Source organism: Gymnoscopelus microlampas (genome assembly GCF_963454915.1).
Source record: "Gymnoscopelus microlampas genome assembly, chromosome: 7".
NCBI lineage: Eukaryota > Metazoa > Chordata > Actinopteri > Myctophiformes > Myctophidae > Gymnoscopelus > Gymnoscopelus microlampas.
In genome coordinates, this window is record NC_139944.1 from 40,793,725 (window position 1) to 40,806,795 (window position 13,071).

The 13,071-nt window shown below is 46.4% G+C and overlaps 1 protein-coding gene across 1 annotated transcript; it reads left to right on the forward strand.

The window, feature by feature from the left end:
• Positions 1-8,726: 8,726 nt before the first annotated feature.
• On the forward strand, positions 8,727-10,327 carry id1 (inhibitor of DNA binding 1, HLH protein). Its single transcript, XM_084063114.1, has 2 exons — positions 8,727-9,258; positions 9,759-10,327. The coding sequence occupies exons 1-2, from the start codon at positions 8,893-8,895 to the stop codon at positions 9,792-9,794; spliced, it is 402 nt and encodes a 133-aa protein (XP_083919240.1). The 5' UTR covers positions 8,727-8,892; the 3' UTR covers positions 9,795-10,327.
• The last annotated feature ends 2,744 nt before the right edge of the window (positions 10,328-13,071 follow it).

Consider the following 13,071-nt stretch of genomic DNA (forward strand, 5'->3'; position numbering starts at 1 on the left):
AAACATCAGACATCTAGATCAAGTGAAGAAAATATGGTTCTCATTGGGACTTCAATGTAGCTTCCAATAGAACTGATGCACCGTGGCGGCTGCTTGCATCAGACACATCTATGACGTTGACATAACACGCAGCATTCATTTCACTCTGCGTGTTAAAGAAAGTCCATTTGTACTATTTTTACACTGTTAGAGTTAAAGTAACACTGAGGATTTCACTGTGTAATGATAATGGGAAATTGTATTCTGGGTATCTGGGCTTCTGTGATGAATAGAACCATGTTATTTTACAAAGCACACTCTCAATCCACAAGTGAGAGAACAGGGTATTGTAATGAAGAAAACATGGTGATAATTGGGGGCCACCAACTGCCTCGTTAAGCAGAGACTACCAACATCTTTATCTGTCACAGGCTCAAGGTTATAAATGCTGAATCAACAGCATTAGACTGCATCTTTAATGCTAATAGAATAGCTAAACCCTTTGCAGAGGTGAACTGGTCTGGAGTGTCCTTTAGGGCAGCAGTGTTATCCAGGGTCCCTAAGGACCGTCCACTGTGTGGCTCTGTGTGGTCCAGCCCCCCCAGGAGAGAGGCCTGGGGTGGGGGGGGGGGCTTCTCTAACCCCTTCTACTCCTTGTCCTCCTTTGATATCAAGGAGTACTGGAATGGAGGAACCGCGCAGAGAGGGGTGCAGCAGGGTGGGGCGAGGGGGGTGGGTCTTGGTAGTTGCCAAGCGAACGCCATATGGGCAGCTCACTGGTGTTACTGGGGGCCCAGGGCAGTTCCCAGAATTCACATGATAATGAAGCCTGGGGCCATTCAGAGCAATGGCCTAAAGCTGGGTCTAAGAGCTTTTGATAGCCCCCAGCAGCCTGTAGGCCTGCCCACCCCGCGCCCAGCCAGCCTTCCTGCCAGGCCCAAACCACCTGTTTGATTTTCCCAGGGCCCTGCCATAGTAGAGAAGAGAGGAGAGGAGAGGAGAGGGGGGAGAGGAGGGAGAGGAGAGGACGAAGCAGGGGGAAAGGAGAGGGGGGCAGAGGAGAGGACGAAGCAGGGGGGAGTAACGGGGAGGACGGGAGGGGCAACGGAGGAATGTCTGCCTCTTATTTTGTCATTGAGTGTGTACTTCCCATTCACTTCCTCTTTATAATCCTACAGCGCACCCCTCACGTGCACACATGCACACATGCACGTGCGCGCGCACACACACACACACACACACACACACACACACACACACACACACACACACACACACACACACACACACACACACACACACACACATCGAGGGAGTGCAACACACACACACACACACACACACACACACACACACACACACACACACACACACACACACACACACACACACACACACACACACACACACACACACACACACACACACACACACACACACACACGCTGACCGACCCATAGCCTCTCCCCTTTTGTTAGCTCCCTGAAACAATCCCGGGGAGAAGAATGAAGTTTAAAAAGTAGGGCACCTTCTGCTGCGCACAAAGTTTCACACAGACACATTCCTGGAAGTGAAAAGCAGGCCGCTGTCTTAGCTGAGTGTTACTCAGTCAACGTGGGAACGAGAGGGGCATCGTACCTAGCAGACTGGTGGTAACAAGGCCCGGGGGGGGGGGGGGGGGGACATAACAGGAGGGATGGGAGAGAAACCAGGGGAAGGGAATGAGGCTTGTTGGGCTTGTGGGGGGTCTGTGTTTACATTCCTTTATGGTGAGAATGCTTGATGCACAGCCGTAATACATGGACAGACCAGGCAGATGGCCCCATGCTTGGCGTAAGCTTGATTTGTACTTGTGAAAAATAGCAGATCTACAAGCTCATAACGTGTCGCACACAATGCATTGTGAGCTTGGAGATCTGCTCTTTTCGTTACTTGATGATGCCCAACCTAGTGTAAATCAGGCATTATTGTATAAGCACATTTATTCATTTGTTGCATGAGTGTTGAATGGTACACCTGTATCACACTGACAAAACCCTTGGGAAAACATGTGATTTCAATGTAACAAAATCCCATGAATAGGCTATATTATATTTATATTATATACAATTTATATTATGATCAGATAATCAGCTGCATATGGGGTATTCCTCTTTAGTTCGTGGGACACTTCCTGTTGGGTAAATCACATGACCTCATTTGAAAGATGCACCACACACTTCCTGGTTTAGCACACAGGTGTGCGGGGGATCCTGCATGCTGAAAGGCCACTTCTAGTTCCCGGCGGTGAGGCGGGGCAGCGTTCCTACAGTTTAACCTGAAATGTTGCCTTGCTGAGGGCTAAACACCTGCACTCCACTCCCTGGGCTGCGGCTGTGAGAGTCGAATGGTGGGCGGAGGATTGATACGTTGGAGCTGCTTGTACTAAACCACCTCCCTCCACCGACCAGTGTCTCTGGTTACTGCAGTCCCCTGGCTGGGGCTGTTTTCTTTTTAACACTTTTATTCAGGTCAGGTGTGGGGAGGAAGTCTGCATAGAACACAAAACAATAACCTGCACTGTAGGGCCTATTGATTGTGGTCAGAACTCACTCTCTCACTCTGTCTCACACACACACACACACACACACACACACACACACACACACACACACACACACACACACACACACACACACACACACACACACACACACACACACACACAAACACACACCTATTGCACCTGTTGCACCTGCGCTGCCTTCTCAAAGACACATGAATAGAGATACAGATTCCCACACCCAAGAAAATTAACTTCCCCCTTGCAGTGGTTCCTCTTCCATACAGCTTTGATAAATAGAAACAACAAACAAGAGAGGAAACTTGAGCAGGCTCAGATCGCAACTCAGCCGCAGGAAAGAGAGTGCTAAGGTGGAATTTGGTGTCAAGAGCATCAGGAGAGAGAAACAACAACTCCCCGAGGCCCAAATAACATGATTATACCCACTGCACAATCAAAACAAAAGTGGTGGGCCCAATCTGTTCACTGTCAATGGCTGCTCTCATTTGTCAAGCCCATCCAAGAGGTTGGTTCTCAGGCGACTTGCACAATGCCCAGTGACAAACAGGAGGGCTCTCCTTTTAGCCCTGCCTGCCACCGGGAAGCCCATCTGAAGTATTAATCTTTGGGTGGAAGAGTGGAGGAGAGGGCTCAGCCTGGCCCAGCCATTGTCCCCAGGCCTAGGGCCTCTGAATGGGGCTTTGTCAGCTCCCCAGCTGCCACTGTCCAGGCTCCATCTTTAGGCTTTGGCTCCCATGTCCCCTGGCCGTGCTGACTGGACGCCTCTGTGCAGCTGTGGGGATGTGTGTGTGCGTGAGTGAGAGAGAGAGAGAGAGAGAGAGAGAGAGAGAGAGAGAGAGAGAGAGAGAGAGAGAGAGAGAGAGAGAGAGAGAGAGAGAGTGAGTGTGAGTGTGAGTGTGTGTGTGTGTGTGTGTGTGTGTGTGTGTGTGTGTGTGTGTGTGTGTGTGTGTGTGTGTGTGTGTGTGTGTGTGTGCAGCAGAACAGAGAGAGTGAGGTCAGGTGACAGACCATTCATCTCACAAACACAAATACATGGCTTTCCACGGGCCTTCACCAATCATTTCAACACAGCACATTCAGATACAGGGGGAATCTTCGCACGGCCAGAATCACTCCATATTTTTGTCATTTGAATAATTTGTTTGACTTTTTGTATAGCAGCATTTCTATTCTCACAACATACAATAAAGGAAGCTAATGTAACTGCATCTGTATACTAGCTTGAGCACAGCATAACTCAACATGGATGATGACGGTTTCCATCCAGTTGTGCTGTGCTTCACGAGGCGTGTCCAAGCAGAGTGAAATCAGTGAATAATAGCATGAAGACTGCTGGAGGTGATCTGATGGTTTCACATTGTTTGTCCTCCAGGTCCCTCCCTGCTGTTGGGGCGCAGCTGGTCAGCAGCAGTGGGCCCTGTCCCCCTGTAGGCATCCACTGGCTACCAGCTGAGAACAGCTGGTCCCTCCCACCCCACCCAACCAGAGCCAGTGGAACTGGCCCCTGTTGAGCATCCTGGAGAGGCCATATATGTCTGCCACACAAGCACTATTCACAGATAGATGGGCCTGCTAATGAAGAGGCCTCATTAAGCTACATTTACAGGTTCTATAGAGGTGGACCTATTGTTGAGTCCATGACAGGAACTATAGCCATATCGCTCTCCAACACAATAGAGCACCTAATCAGGTTTTATCGCCCTGTGACGATGGCTCCAAAAACTGTCCCGCGGCGGCCTTCGGATGCTAACCTTATGTCAAGTCGCTCCTTCTGCCCTCCCCACTGTGTGAAGTCAACGCCACAATGTTACAGAAGTGAACAAGAGGAAGATACAGAGGGGAGGGGTGAGGTGGGGTTGTGGGCTGCGCAGGAAGAAGGGGGTCGATGTCCAGTGGACGGAAAAGGGGAGCCGTGTGTTATTAGATTTGCAACAAGTCGTAACACTGTCTCCCATTGTCTGTTTCACCTACCCTGCCAACCCCCCAAACCCCTGACCACAGAGAACACCACCCAACACCCCCTTTCTCGACCAGCCCCACCCCGACCCCCACACCCACACCCCCCAGCTAAAGCTCTCTCTCCAGGCAATTGCCACTGGAGTGGAAAGTATTCCAGAGCACAATGCCTATGCTCTCAATGGGTGCTTTAGCATGCCACCAGTGCGCTGTCACCAGCAGATGGGGAGCTAATTAGAAGCCATTAAAGGGCTTTGATAGTGTGTGTGGGAACCAGGCGGAGGAAGATGGCCATAGGGGTGTAAAGGAGGGGTAGTTTTGGGTCCGGTGACTGCACACACACACACACACACACACACACACACACACACACACACACACACACACACACACACACACACACACACACACACACACACACACACACACACAAGCTGTTGGTGGGGCAGAGAGAGAGCAGGCTGTCCTCATGAGGGAGAGGAGAAGCATCCGTCCTGCTGGCTGCACCAAGGACAGAGTGAAGGACACCTGTGAGGTTTCAAGGATGTCTGTGAGACTATCAGATAGAGATAGTGTTCCAGTAACCTGCCCCTGGCTCTCTCTCTCTCTCTGAGGGGAGGGCACCCACAGAGGAAGAATACCCACAGACAGCGAGGCTCCAGCAGGTCTGATGACACATCTCTGAACCGGGGCTGGGCCCGTCAGCCCACAGGATGTGACTCCCCACTGGACCACAGTCATTACAGAGGCTGGGCTCCCCCAGGCCAGGGCACAACAGTTACCACAAGGACTGGAGCCGGCCACTCACAGTAAAGCTGATGGGTGACGGCAGAGCGGACACCGGACTTGCTGCATAACCTACCCCCCCCCCCCCCCCCCTCCCCCAAAGCCCATTCCAAGACCGCAAATGGGCTTTGTTTGGACCTTAGGAACCCCAAGTGTCATAGTTCAATCATTGCAGTGCACGCGAGATACAAGCGGGGAGTGGAGGAAAAGTGTTTGTACTTGACGCCACGCCCCTCCCTGTCCCATATGAGCCTCTACACACACCTGCACACAGGTGTGATCATTATCAAGCAAACAGGAAGAGCCTGACTGGGAGCTGGAAACTAATCCCACAGCTGCAGGGAGATGGCCTGAATGTGTGTGTGTGTGTGTGTGTGTGTGTGTGTGTGTGTGTGTGTGTGTGTGTGTGTGTGTGTGTGTGTGTGTGTGTGTGTGTGTGTGTGTGTGTGTGTGTGTGTGTGTGTGTGTGTGTGTGTGTGTGTGTGTGTGCGAGAAAACTTTCATGTGGTTCACACACAACTTCTAATAAAATTCCATAGCAGCCTCTTTCAACATAATATATGAAGAATCATACTCAAGTCAAATCATCTGCCAAAGAAACAGCTTCATTAGATCCACCACTATTGTGGTTTTACGTGTGTTCAGGAAGTTGTATGAGTACAACTCATTGTCCCCCACCCCACCCCCAACCCCCGCCCCAGTAATAATAACAGCAGCAAAAGTGTGAAAGCATTACTGGAATGTCCTATTTCCTCTGAACAAAGTCCTGCACTAACTTTTCCCCCGATGCCTTCCTGTACACTGCTGTTGTGGAGCTATTTTCTATAGCGATAAAAGAACAAGAACGAGGGCGTATTAGCCAATACATTTCCTCTCCACCAACTGGCACCAAGTTCTACTGAAAACACCATTAAGGGAAGAAAAAAAGTTTTTGTGCTGGCGCAAAGATCGCCTATAGAGATATACAATGTTCTGATGGGAAAGAAAGAAAGAAAAAGGCGAGTGTTGCATTTCGTCTGTTTGATGGATGCAGGATGTTACTACATCGCTGATACAAACAGTAGCAGAATACTAGCTGGTCTTTACAGCCTGTTACAGTTGTAATCAATTTGACATTTAGGCTCCCGAGGGAAATGAATTCTATATCAGCTCCATCCACCAATGTCTGGAGAAGAAGGGGTTGTTTTGGGGATACGGGAGTGAGGGAGGGGAGGGGAGGGGAGTAGGGGGGGGGGGGGAGGTGTTGTGCCATTCTGTCAGTTAAAATCAGGAGCTAATATGTTTCACTTTTCTTTCCCCTCCTCTGTCTCTTCTCTTCCCTCTCTCTCTCTCCCCTTGCCTTGATGTGCTGTAAACAGGCTAAAAAGGGCCCAGCTGTGTGGAGTTATTGTTGGTGTCAGTAGGAAGTGCTGATAGCTTTTGCAGCTGAACAAAAGCTGGATGAGGGGAGTGGAGGGGCGCTCCAGACACTGTGGCTCCAGCCTAGATTCTCTCCCACAATCCCTGCACCGCACTCCCATTGTTCTGCCCACCCGGCCCTCCCTCCGCCCTGTCAGCTGCGACCTAGGACAGAGGGTAGAAAAAAAATCAAAGAAAAAAAAAAGAAAGTTTAAAAAAAAAAGTTTTTACAGGCTACCGCAACAGTTAGAAAGAAACAGTCCTCCATCGTAGTAAACTTTGTTACAAGAGAGCAATGCTAAAGTTATATATTATTGCAGTTATCTGTATATTCTCAAATCAGTGTAGATACATCATTATAGTTATAAGTTATAAGTCTAAGGAAACGATTATCAAAAATTGCTTTAAAGTTTTATAATTGTAATTATATTTTTTAATGTAGGCTATACAAGGATGGAAATTGCATGTTGTATGAGCCTTTGTGCATTATAATAAAAAATACCATAAGTAAAAAATATTCTGCAGAAAAAGTTGTTTTGCACAAAAGTGTATTTTTTGAAATTATAAAATAGTTTACAACAAGTAACCAGACATTGGGTGCATATAATTTGGGGTCTTGTAAAAGCAGGAAAACACACAAAAAAACATTATGATAATTGTTTATGAAGTTCTGAAAATAGTCTTGCAAACGCCAGGGGTAAGGGGAGTTTAAGATAGCCTGTGAAAATGCCATGTTCAGGAATGCAAGAATTGTCCTGCACATTTGTGTAAAAATGCGGCAGGAATAGCTTTGCCTTTTCAAAGCAGTCTCCCTCCCTCCCTCCCTCCCCATTCTTTTGGTTTAAGGACACTGTTCATGTTATAGCTGGTGACAATGGCCGTTTGCAGGTGCGCTGGGCGGTAATCTCATCAGAGTGATTTAAGGTGATAAATGAATGATGATCTCCGCAGCCAGTTTGTTCTCAGGGTCTGCGCGCTACGCAGGTGAATGGGGGAGTAGCGAGCCTCTTGTTTGAGGTCTCCATGGAGACCGCCCGCGCGGCGCCAGGCTGACAGGCGTCAAGGCTCGGATGAATGGGTGACGTCACCGCGCTGGCGCCTGCCAGTCTGCCTCGGCTTGTTTGGACAATCTGGAGGAAGATTCAGAACAGAGCAATGCAATTTCTATGTGCACACAAGGCTGAGCACACACACACACACACACACACACACGGAGAACATGTGAAGGAATCCGTGAAGTTGCTCACAGGGGCTTCGTTCACGAGAGGAAAAAGAGAGTCTGTGTTTTCAGAAAAAAGTGCAGTTTGTACGTATAAAGAGAGCTTTGAATGTAACTGTCTGGGCAGCCATATGTGAATGACAGTGCAGGAAATTGACTAAAATAATCAGCACACATTTCCTCGTGATTTTTGCAATGTTCCAAACTAATGCTTTAATAAACTGCGCTTTATTTTGTTTTGTATGCTTAGTCACAGTGTTGTTACACAACAAGTATAACAGATTAAATAAACAAAGATTGCATTTGCATTAGGACCTATACCCAGTTAAGCTAGCTTACTTTTTCCAAAACTGTTAATTACTTCTCTTAGTTTAATGTACCCATTATCACCCACACATCTGTGGTGCCATCCTTAATGGTGAGAGTCTAATCTAGGACGTGATGGTAATTATCATCAAGCATTCATCCTATTCATGCCTTCCCAGTTCCCATCCCACACACATTCACACACACAGGCTACATACCCATGCATTCACCACCCCTTGACTGTCCCCAGGCAATCTACACCTGCAGAGTCCCCAAGCCATGGACAGCTGGATTCCCACATATCAGCCGTAAAAGACACACATTTGTTTCCATTTGTAACGCCATCCCTCAAACAGATTGTAAATCTCGATAACCAGCCAGGCACTGCCATTGGCTGAGAAAACAGTTGTGAACCGCCCCACCAATACGAATGCAGCAACCCCATTGGCTCCTACCAGGCAAACAGGACGCAACCAGAACGCCCTCGAGCCTCTGCTTAACTATAAAGACGGGGAGGTTCACCCATGTGGATGTTTCAAACTGTCAACATTCCAGTATCAACATCTCCTCCGAGCGTAATAGGAGAAGACTTTGTTATCACTGTAACTTAAGCTACTTAAGGCTTCTCCCCACTATCATTTTATCCTCGGCATTCTTGGAAACTACACGTCAAGTACTCATCAAGATGAAGGTTGTTGGATCTACCTGCGCCCTGAAGAGCAACAAGGTCGGCGGCGAGGAGATGGTGCGCTGCCTGTCGGACCAGAGTCTGGCCATCACCAAGTGCAAGATCCCGCTGCTCGACGAGCAGATGACCGTCTTCCTCCAGGACATGAACAGCTGCTACAGCAAGCTGAAGGAGCTGGTGCCCACGCTGCCCACCAACAAGAAGGCGAGCAAAGTGGAAATCCTGCAGCACGTCATCGACTACATCTGGGACCTGCAGGTCGAGCTGGACGAGCCGGAGAAGAGTCGTCAGCACGCCGCGGGCAGCCTGCCTCGCACGCCGCTGACCACCCTGAACGCGGAGCTCGCCAGCATCTCAGTCGAGGTAAATATCTTCCATCAATGTATAGACTGTCTCGGTGAATTGAATTCTTAACACAACAAGTCAAGCCGGTGCCAGAAAGTTGTGCGTTAAAAGTTGCATAATGCCAGTGGTTCTCAAACTTTGTCAAGTCAAGGACCACCAAATTGATATGTATTTGGTCGCGGACCCCCATCTGAAAATGTTTTGTGTCAGGGATCCACAGAAGAGAAGATTAAAAATAAAAAATAAATGTGAGCTTGTAGATCTGCTATTTTTGAATAGCCATTGATTAATTGGTTAAAATTATTGTGATGCTGGGGATGATGATTAGCTGGGGACCCCATAACCTCCCCAAGGACCCCTGGGGGTCCCCGGACCCCACTTTGAGAACCAATGGCATATGCGTCATGCGTAACGATGGCACTGTCAGTTATGCATCCAGGCTATGCTTTGTAAACACTGTCCATGTATCGATGTCATGATGATGTTCTAAAAATCTGATGTTCTCTCTTTCCTTGCAGAATGGATGCTCGGACGACAGAATCATGTGCCGCTAGAATCCATGGAGCATCGTCTCATCATCATTCCACACAGCGAGCACTCTGAAGAAGAACGAACAAGGCTATTACCTGATGTGACTTTCAACCACATTTAAAAAAAGAACCTTGAACCGAGTATAGGGACGTTTCGAACTCCCATGCTATAGAAAATAACATTCTCTTATGGAGAGGATCTGTCACTCCAGGCCCTCGATTCATCCGAGGTCCTTTGGAGAAAAGACTGAGTGTCCAAATAGACTGGGTTAGCCGGGAGATCACGGCAGTTAGGCTTCCAGTGCAACATTATGCTTGTTGCTTGTATGTAGAGTTTCTAAAGAAAGCTAATATTTCTGCTACGTTTTTGTATCTTGTGTAAACAACCATGTAGTAAATTTTTTGAATTTTGTTAAAGGAAATTTACATTTCTCAGATTCCTGAGCGAAAGATCGTATTGTATATTACAATGTCACGTTATGTGAAAAGATATTGTTTCTTACAATGTACTTAATTGTGTTTTTATTAAAACAAGACAAAATATTTTTGAACAAGAATATTGATTCCTCTGAACTTTCTGTGTGTGTGTGTGTGTGGGGGGGGGGGGGGGGGGGGCGGTTACAGTGCAATATATATATATACATTTCTCCTCACATAAGGATTGTCCTGTTGCTTCATAGACTACAGCTATAGATGGGGTCATGGGGCTAAAGCACATAGTAAAAAATAAAAATCAATTATGGTAATGTGATTAGGCCTAATCTTGATATAAACTGCAGATTTGCCAAGTAGGCTATAGTCAATTGACTTAAGAGTGTAAAGAGGCTGTCAGCAACAGCTATAACCAAAGAATAAATGAAGCCAATTCATTGTTGCCTCATGAAACATAAAACCAAGGCTGGTGGCCCATAGTCATACCAGCTAAATTGGTAATTTGTTTTTGTATGGCTCATTAACGTATCAAATTACAAGAGGAAGTATCCGTTTAAAGTGTTTGGTCCAGAGATTTTGATAAATAGTGGAAATAATTAAAATGCCTAAACATCAAAATATGACAATTGCTATGCTTCTGCTATTCGTGACAAGTATTTATTCAAAAGGGCTACATATGACTGATAATTTATTTATATTTTTTAATGAGCCATTTTAGTTGGTGTATAAACAAAATAATGCATTTAGCGATGCACCTATACCAGCTATTGAGTTATTAGTTTAAAAGGTTGACCGTTTAGCCTATAGGCCAACTGCAAAACACTACACACATATTTGGAAATCAATGTAAATATAAAATAGCCTTAAATCAGATGCTTGAGTGGTCTTTCGGCAGGGCACGGGTTAAAATGGTTTGGAGAGGCAGCAATTCGTTCTAAGATTTATTCTGTCTCCCTGGTGCAATGTTTTTCCCATTTCCCTGCGGTGCGGTGCGATGCGCACAGCTGCAGGCCCGGCGTCGAGGCACGGCCAGTGTGTGATTGTGTTTGTGTGATAGCTTTGTGCCAAGGGCAGGGGAGGGCGGCGGGGCCCAGACTGAGCGGCGCCTCGGCACACCTGGGGAAGTTCAGGTTAAATAGCTCCACATTCCTCAACACACAGCTGATTGAAACATTAACAAACAGTAATCCACGAGCCAGGCCACAGATGGGCCGGGAACGCTGCCAAGAGAGAGAGAGAGAGACTCTTGCTCTCTGTTATAGATTCCCACACAGTACAGTAGTTATAAGCCTGCTATTAATATACTCTACACTTTTTTTCCTTAAAAAAAAGAAAAAGAAACCTAGGCTACAGTCTTTGGGTTCAACTCAGAGAAGCATAGCATATTGAAAAGCAGAAGTGTCGCATGTCATACACAATTATTTAACCTTTTTTTTATATATTTTTTTTGCTTTTCAATAAAACTTGTGTGGCATCTACAAATACATTTTACATAATATTCTGGTTGAGACATGACGTCTGTCAAATTAGGACAGGGCTACTGCGGTCTCCACACCTTAAAGTGCTATACATTTTATTACTGTTAAATCATGGTATAACGTCAGAAACATATTTTACAATTCTGCATGCCTCATTATTTTGTCTCCTTGCTGATGAATACAAGTCAATTGTATTCAAATTTCCCTTTTGTTAAATTGTTGTTGTAATGTAATGCCCCCTTGCGGCCGTTTCGAGAATTGCCATCTTCCATTGAACTAGCCTTCTTTATGGATAGCAAGGACACGCGTAGACAAGAGCGCCACCCTCTGTCTAGAGTGCCATTCGACATGTCGCTTGTAGCCTATTGAAGTCAATAGCGTTGGTCGGATCCAGAAATTAAGATTGTTGTCTCCGCCAGGCCGAAGGCGAAGGCCCCTGTCGAAGCCGCCAGGCCGAAGGCCCTTGTCCGTCAGTGTGTCAGTCCGTTCGTCTGTCAGCAGGAAAATCTCCGTCACCGTTGACCGATCGGCGTGAAACTGTGCACGCAGACTCATCCTTGGAGGCCAAGGAGAAACCTCTGCCCCACATTTGTAACATCAGCCTGTAAAATTACTCTTACAGATTTTGTCCAAACATCACGCAAATCGGTACACATTACCTCTATAGTAATTTGATCAAGAAGCATCGCTCATATTTTTCATATTCCACCGTGATTGGCTAATATTAAGCTTGCAGGATTGGCCCATTTTGAACAAAATGCCTCAAACCATGAACGCGGTGTCCGATTGCCATGAAATGTTGCACTTACATTCCCACTAGGTCAAGGATTGATTTGATTTGATTTTATTTGGATCTCTTTTAGCTGAGGCTAATCTTCCAAGAGTCCAGCAAGCAGAAATACAATACATTACATATATACGTACAGTGTACAATACTGATAACAATTACAATAAACATATTGCAACATACCATAATGTAAAAACAGTACCAATATACAGAGTTACACAATAAAAAGATGTAACTCATCTCACATACACACCTACTACTAGGCCTTAGGCCTGTTGCACCTAAGGGATGACCATGGATACCCATGGTGGACTATGCATGGCAGGGGCGTCCTCCTCCCTGAGCCAGGCCTAGACCTGACCGCATACCATTGTAAAAACTATTTATTACTATAAAAATAGGACACAGAAGAAAAAAGCACGAATCATTAAACAAACATCCAAATTATTGCAATGAGTTCCATATTTTGACCGCCCTAAAAATAAAAGATCTGCTTCCCATGATAGTTTTTATTTTAGGTATAACATAGTGGTTTTTGCATCTTGATCTTGTGTTGACCAGATGACTGTCACGAACTAATGTCAACCGATTCCTTACACTAACT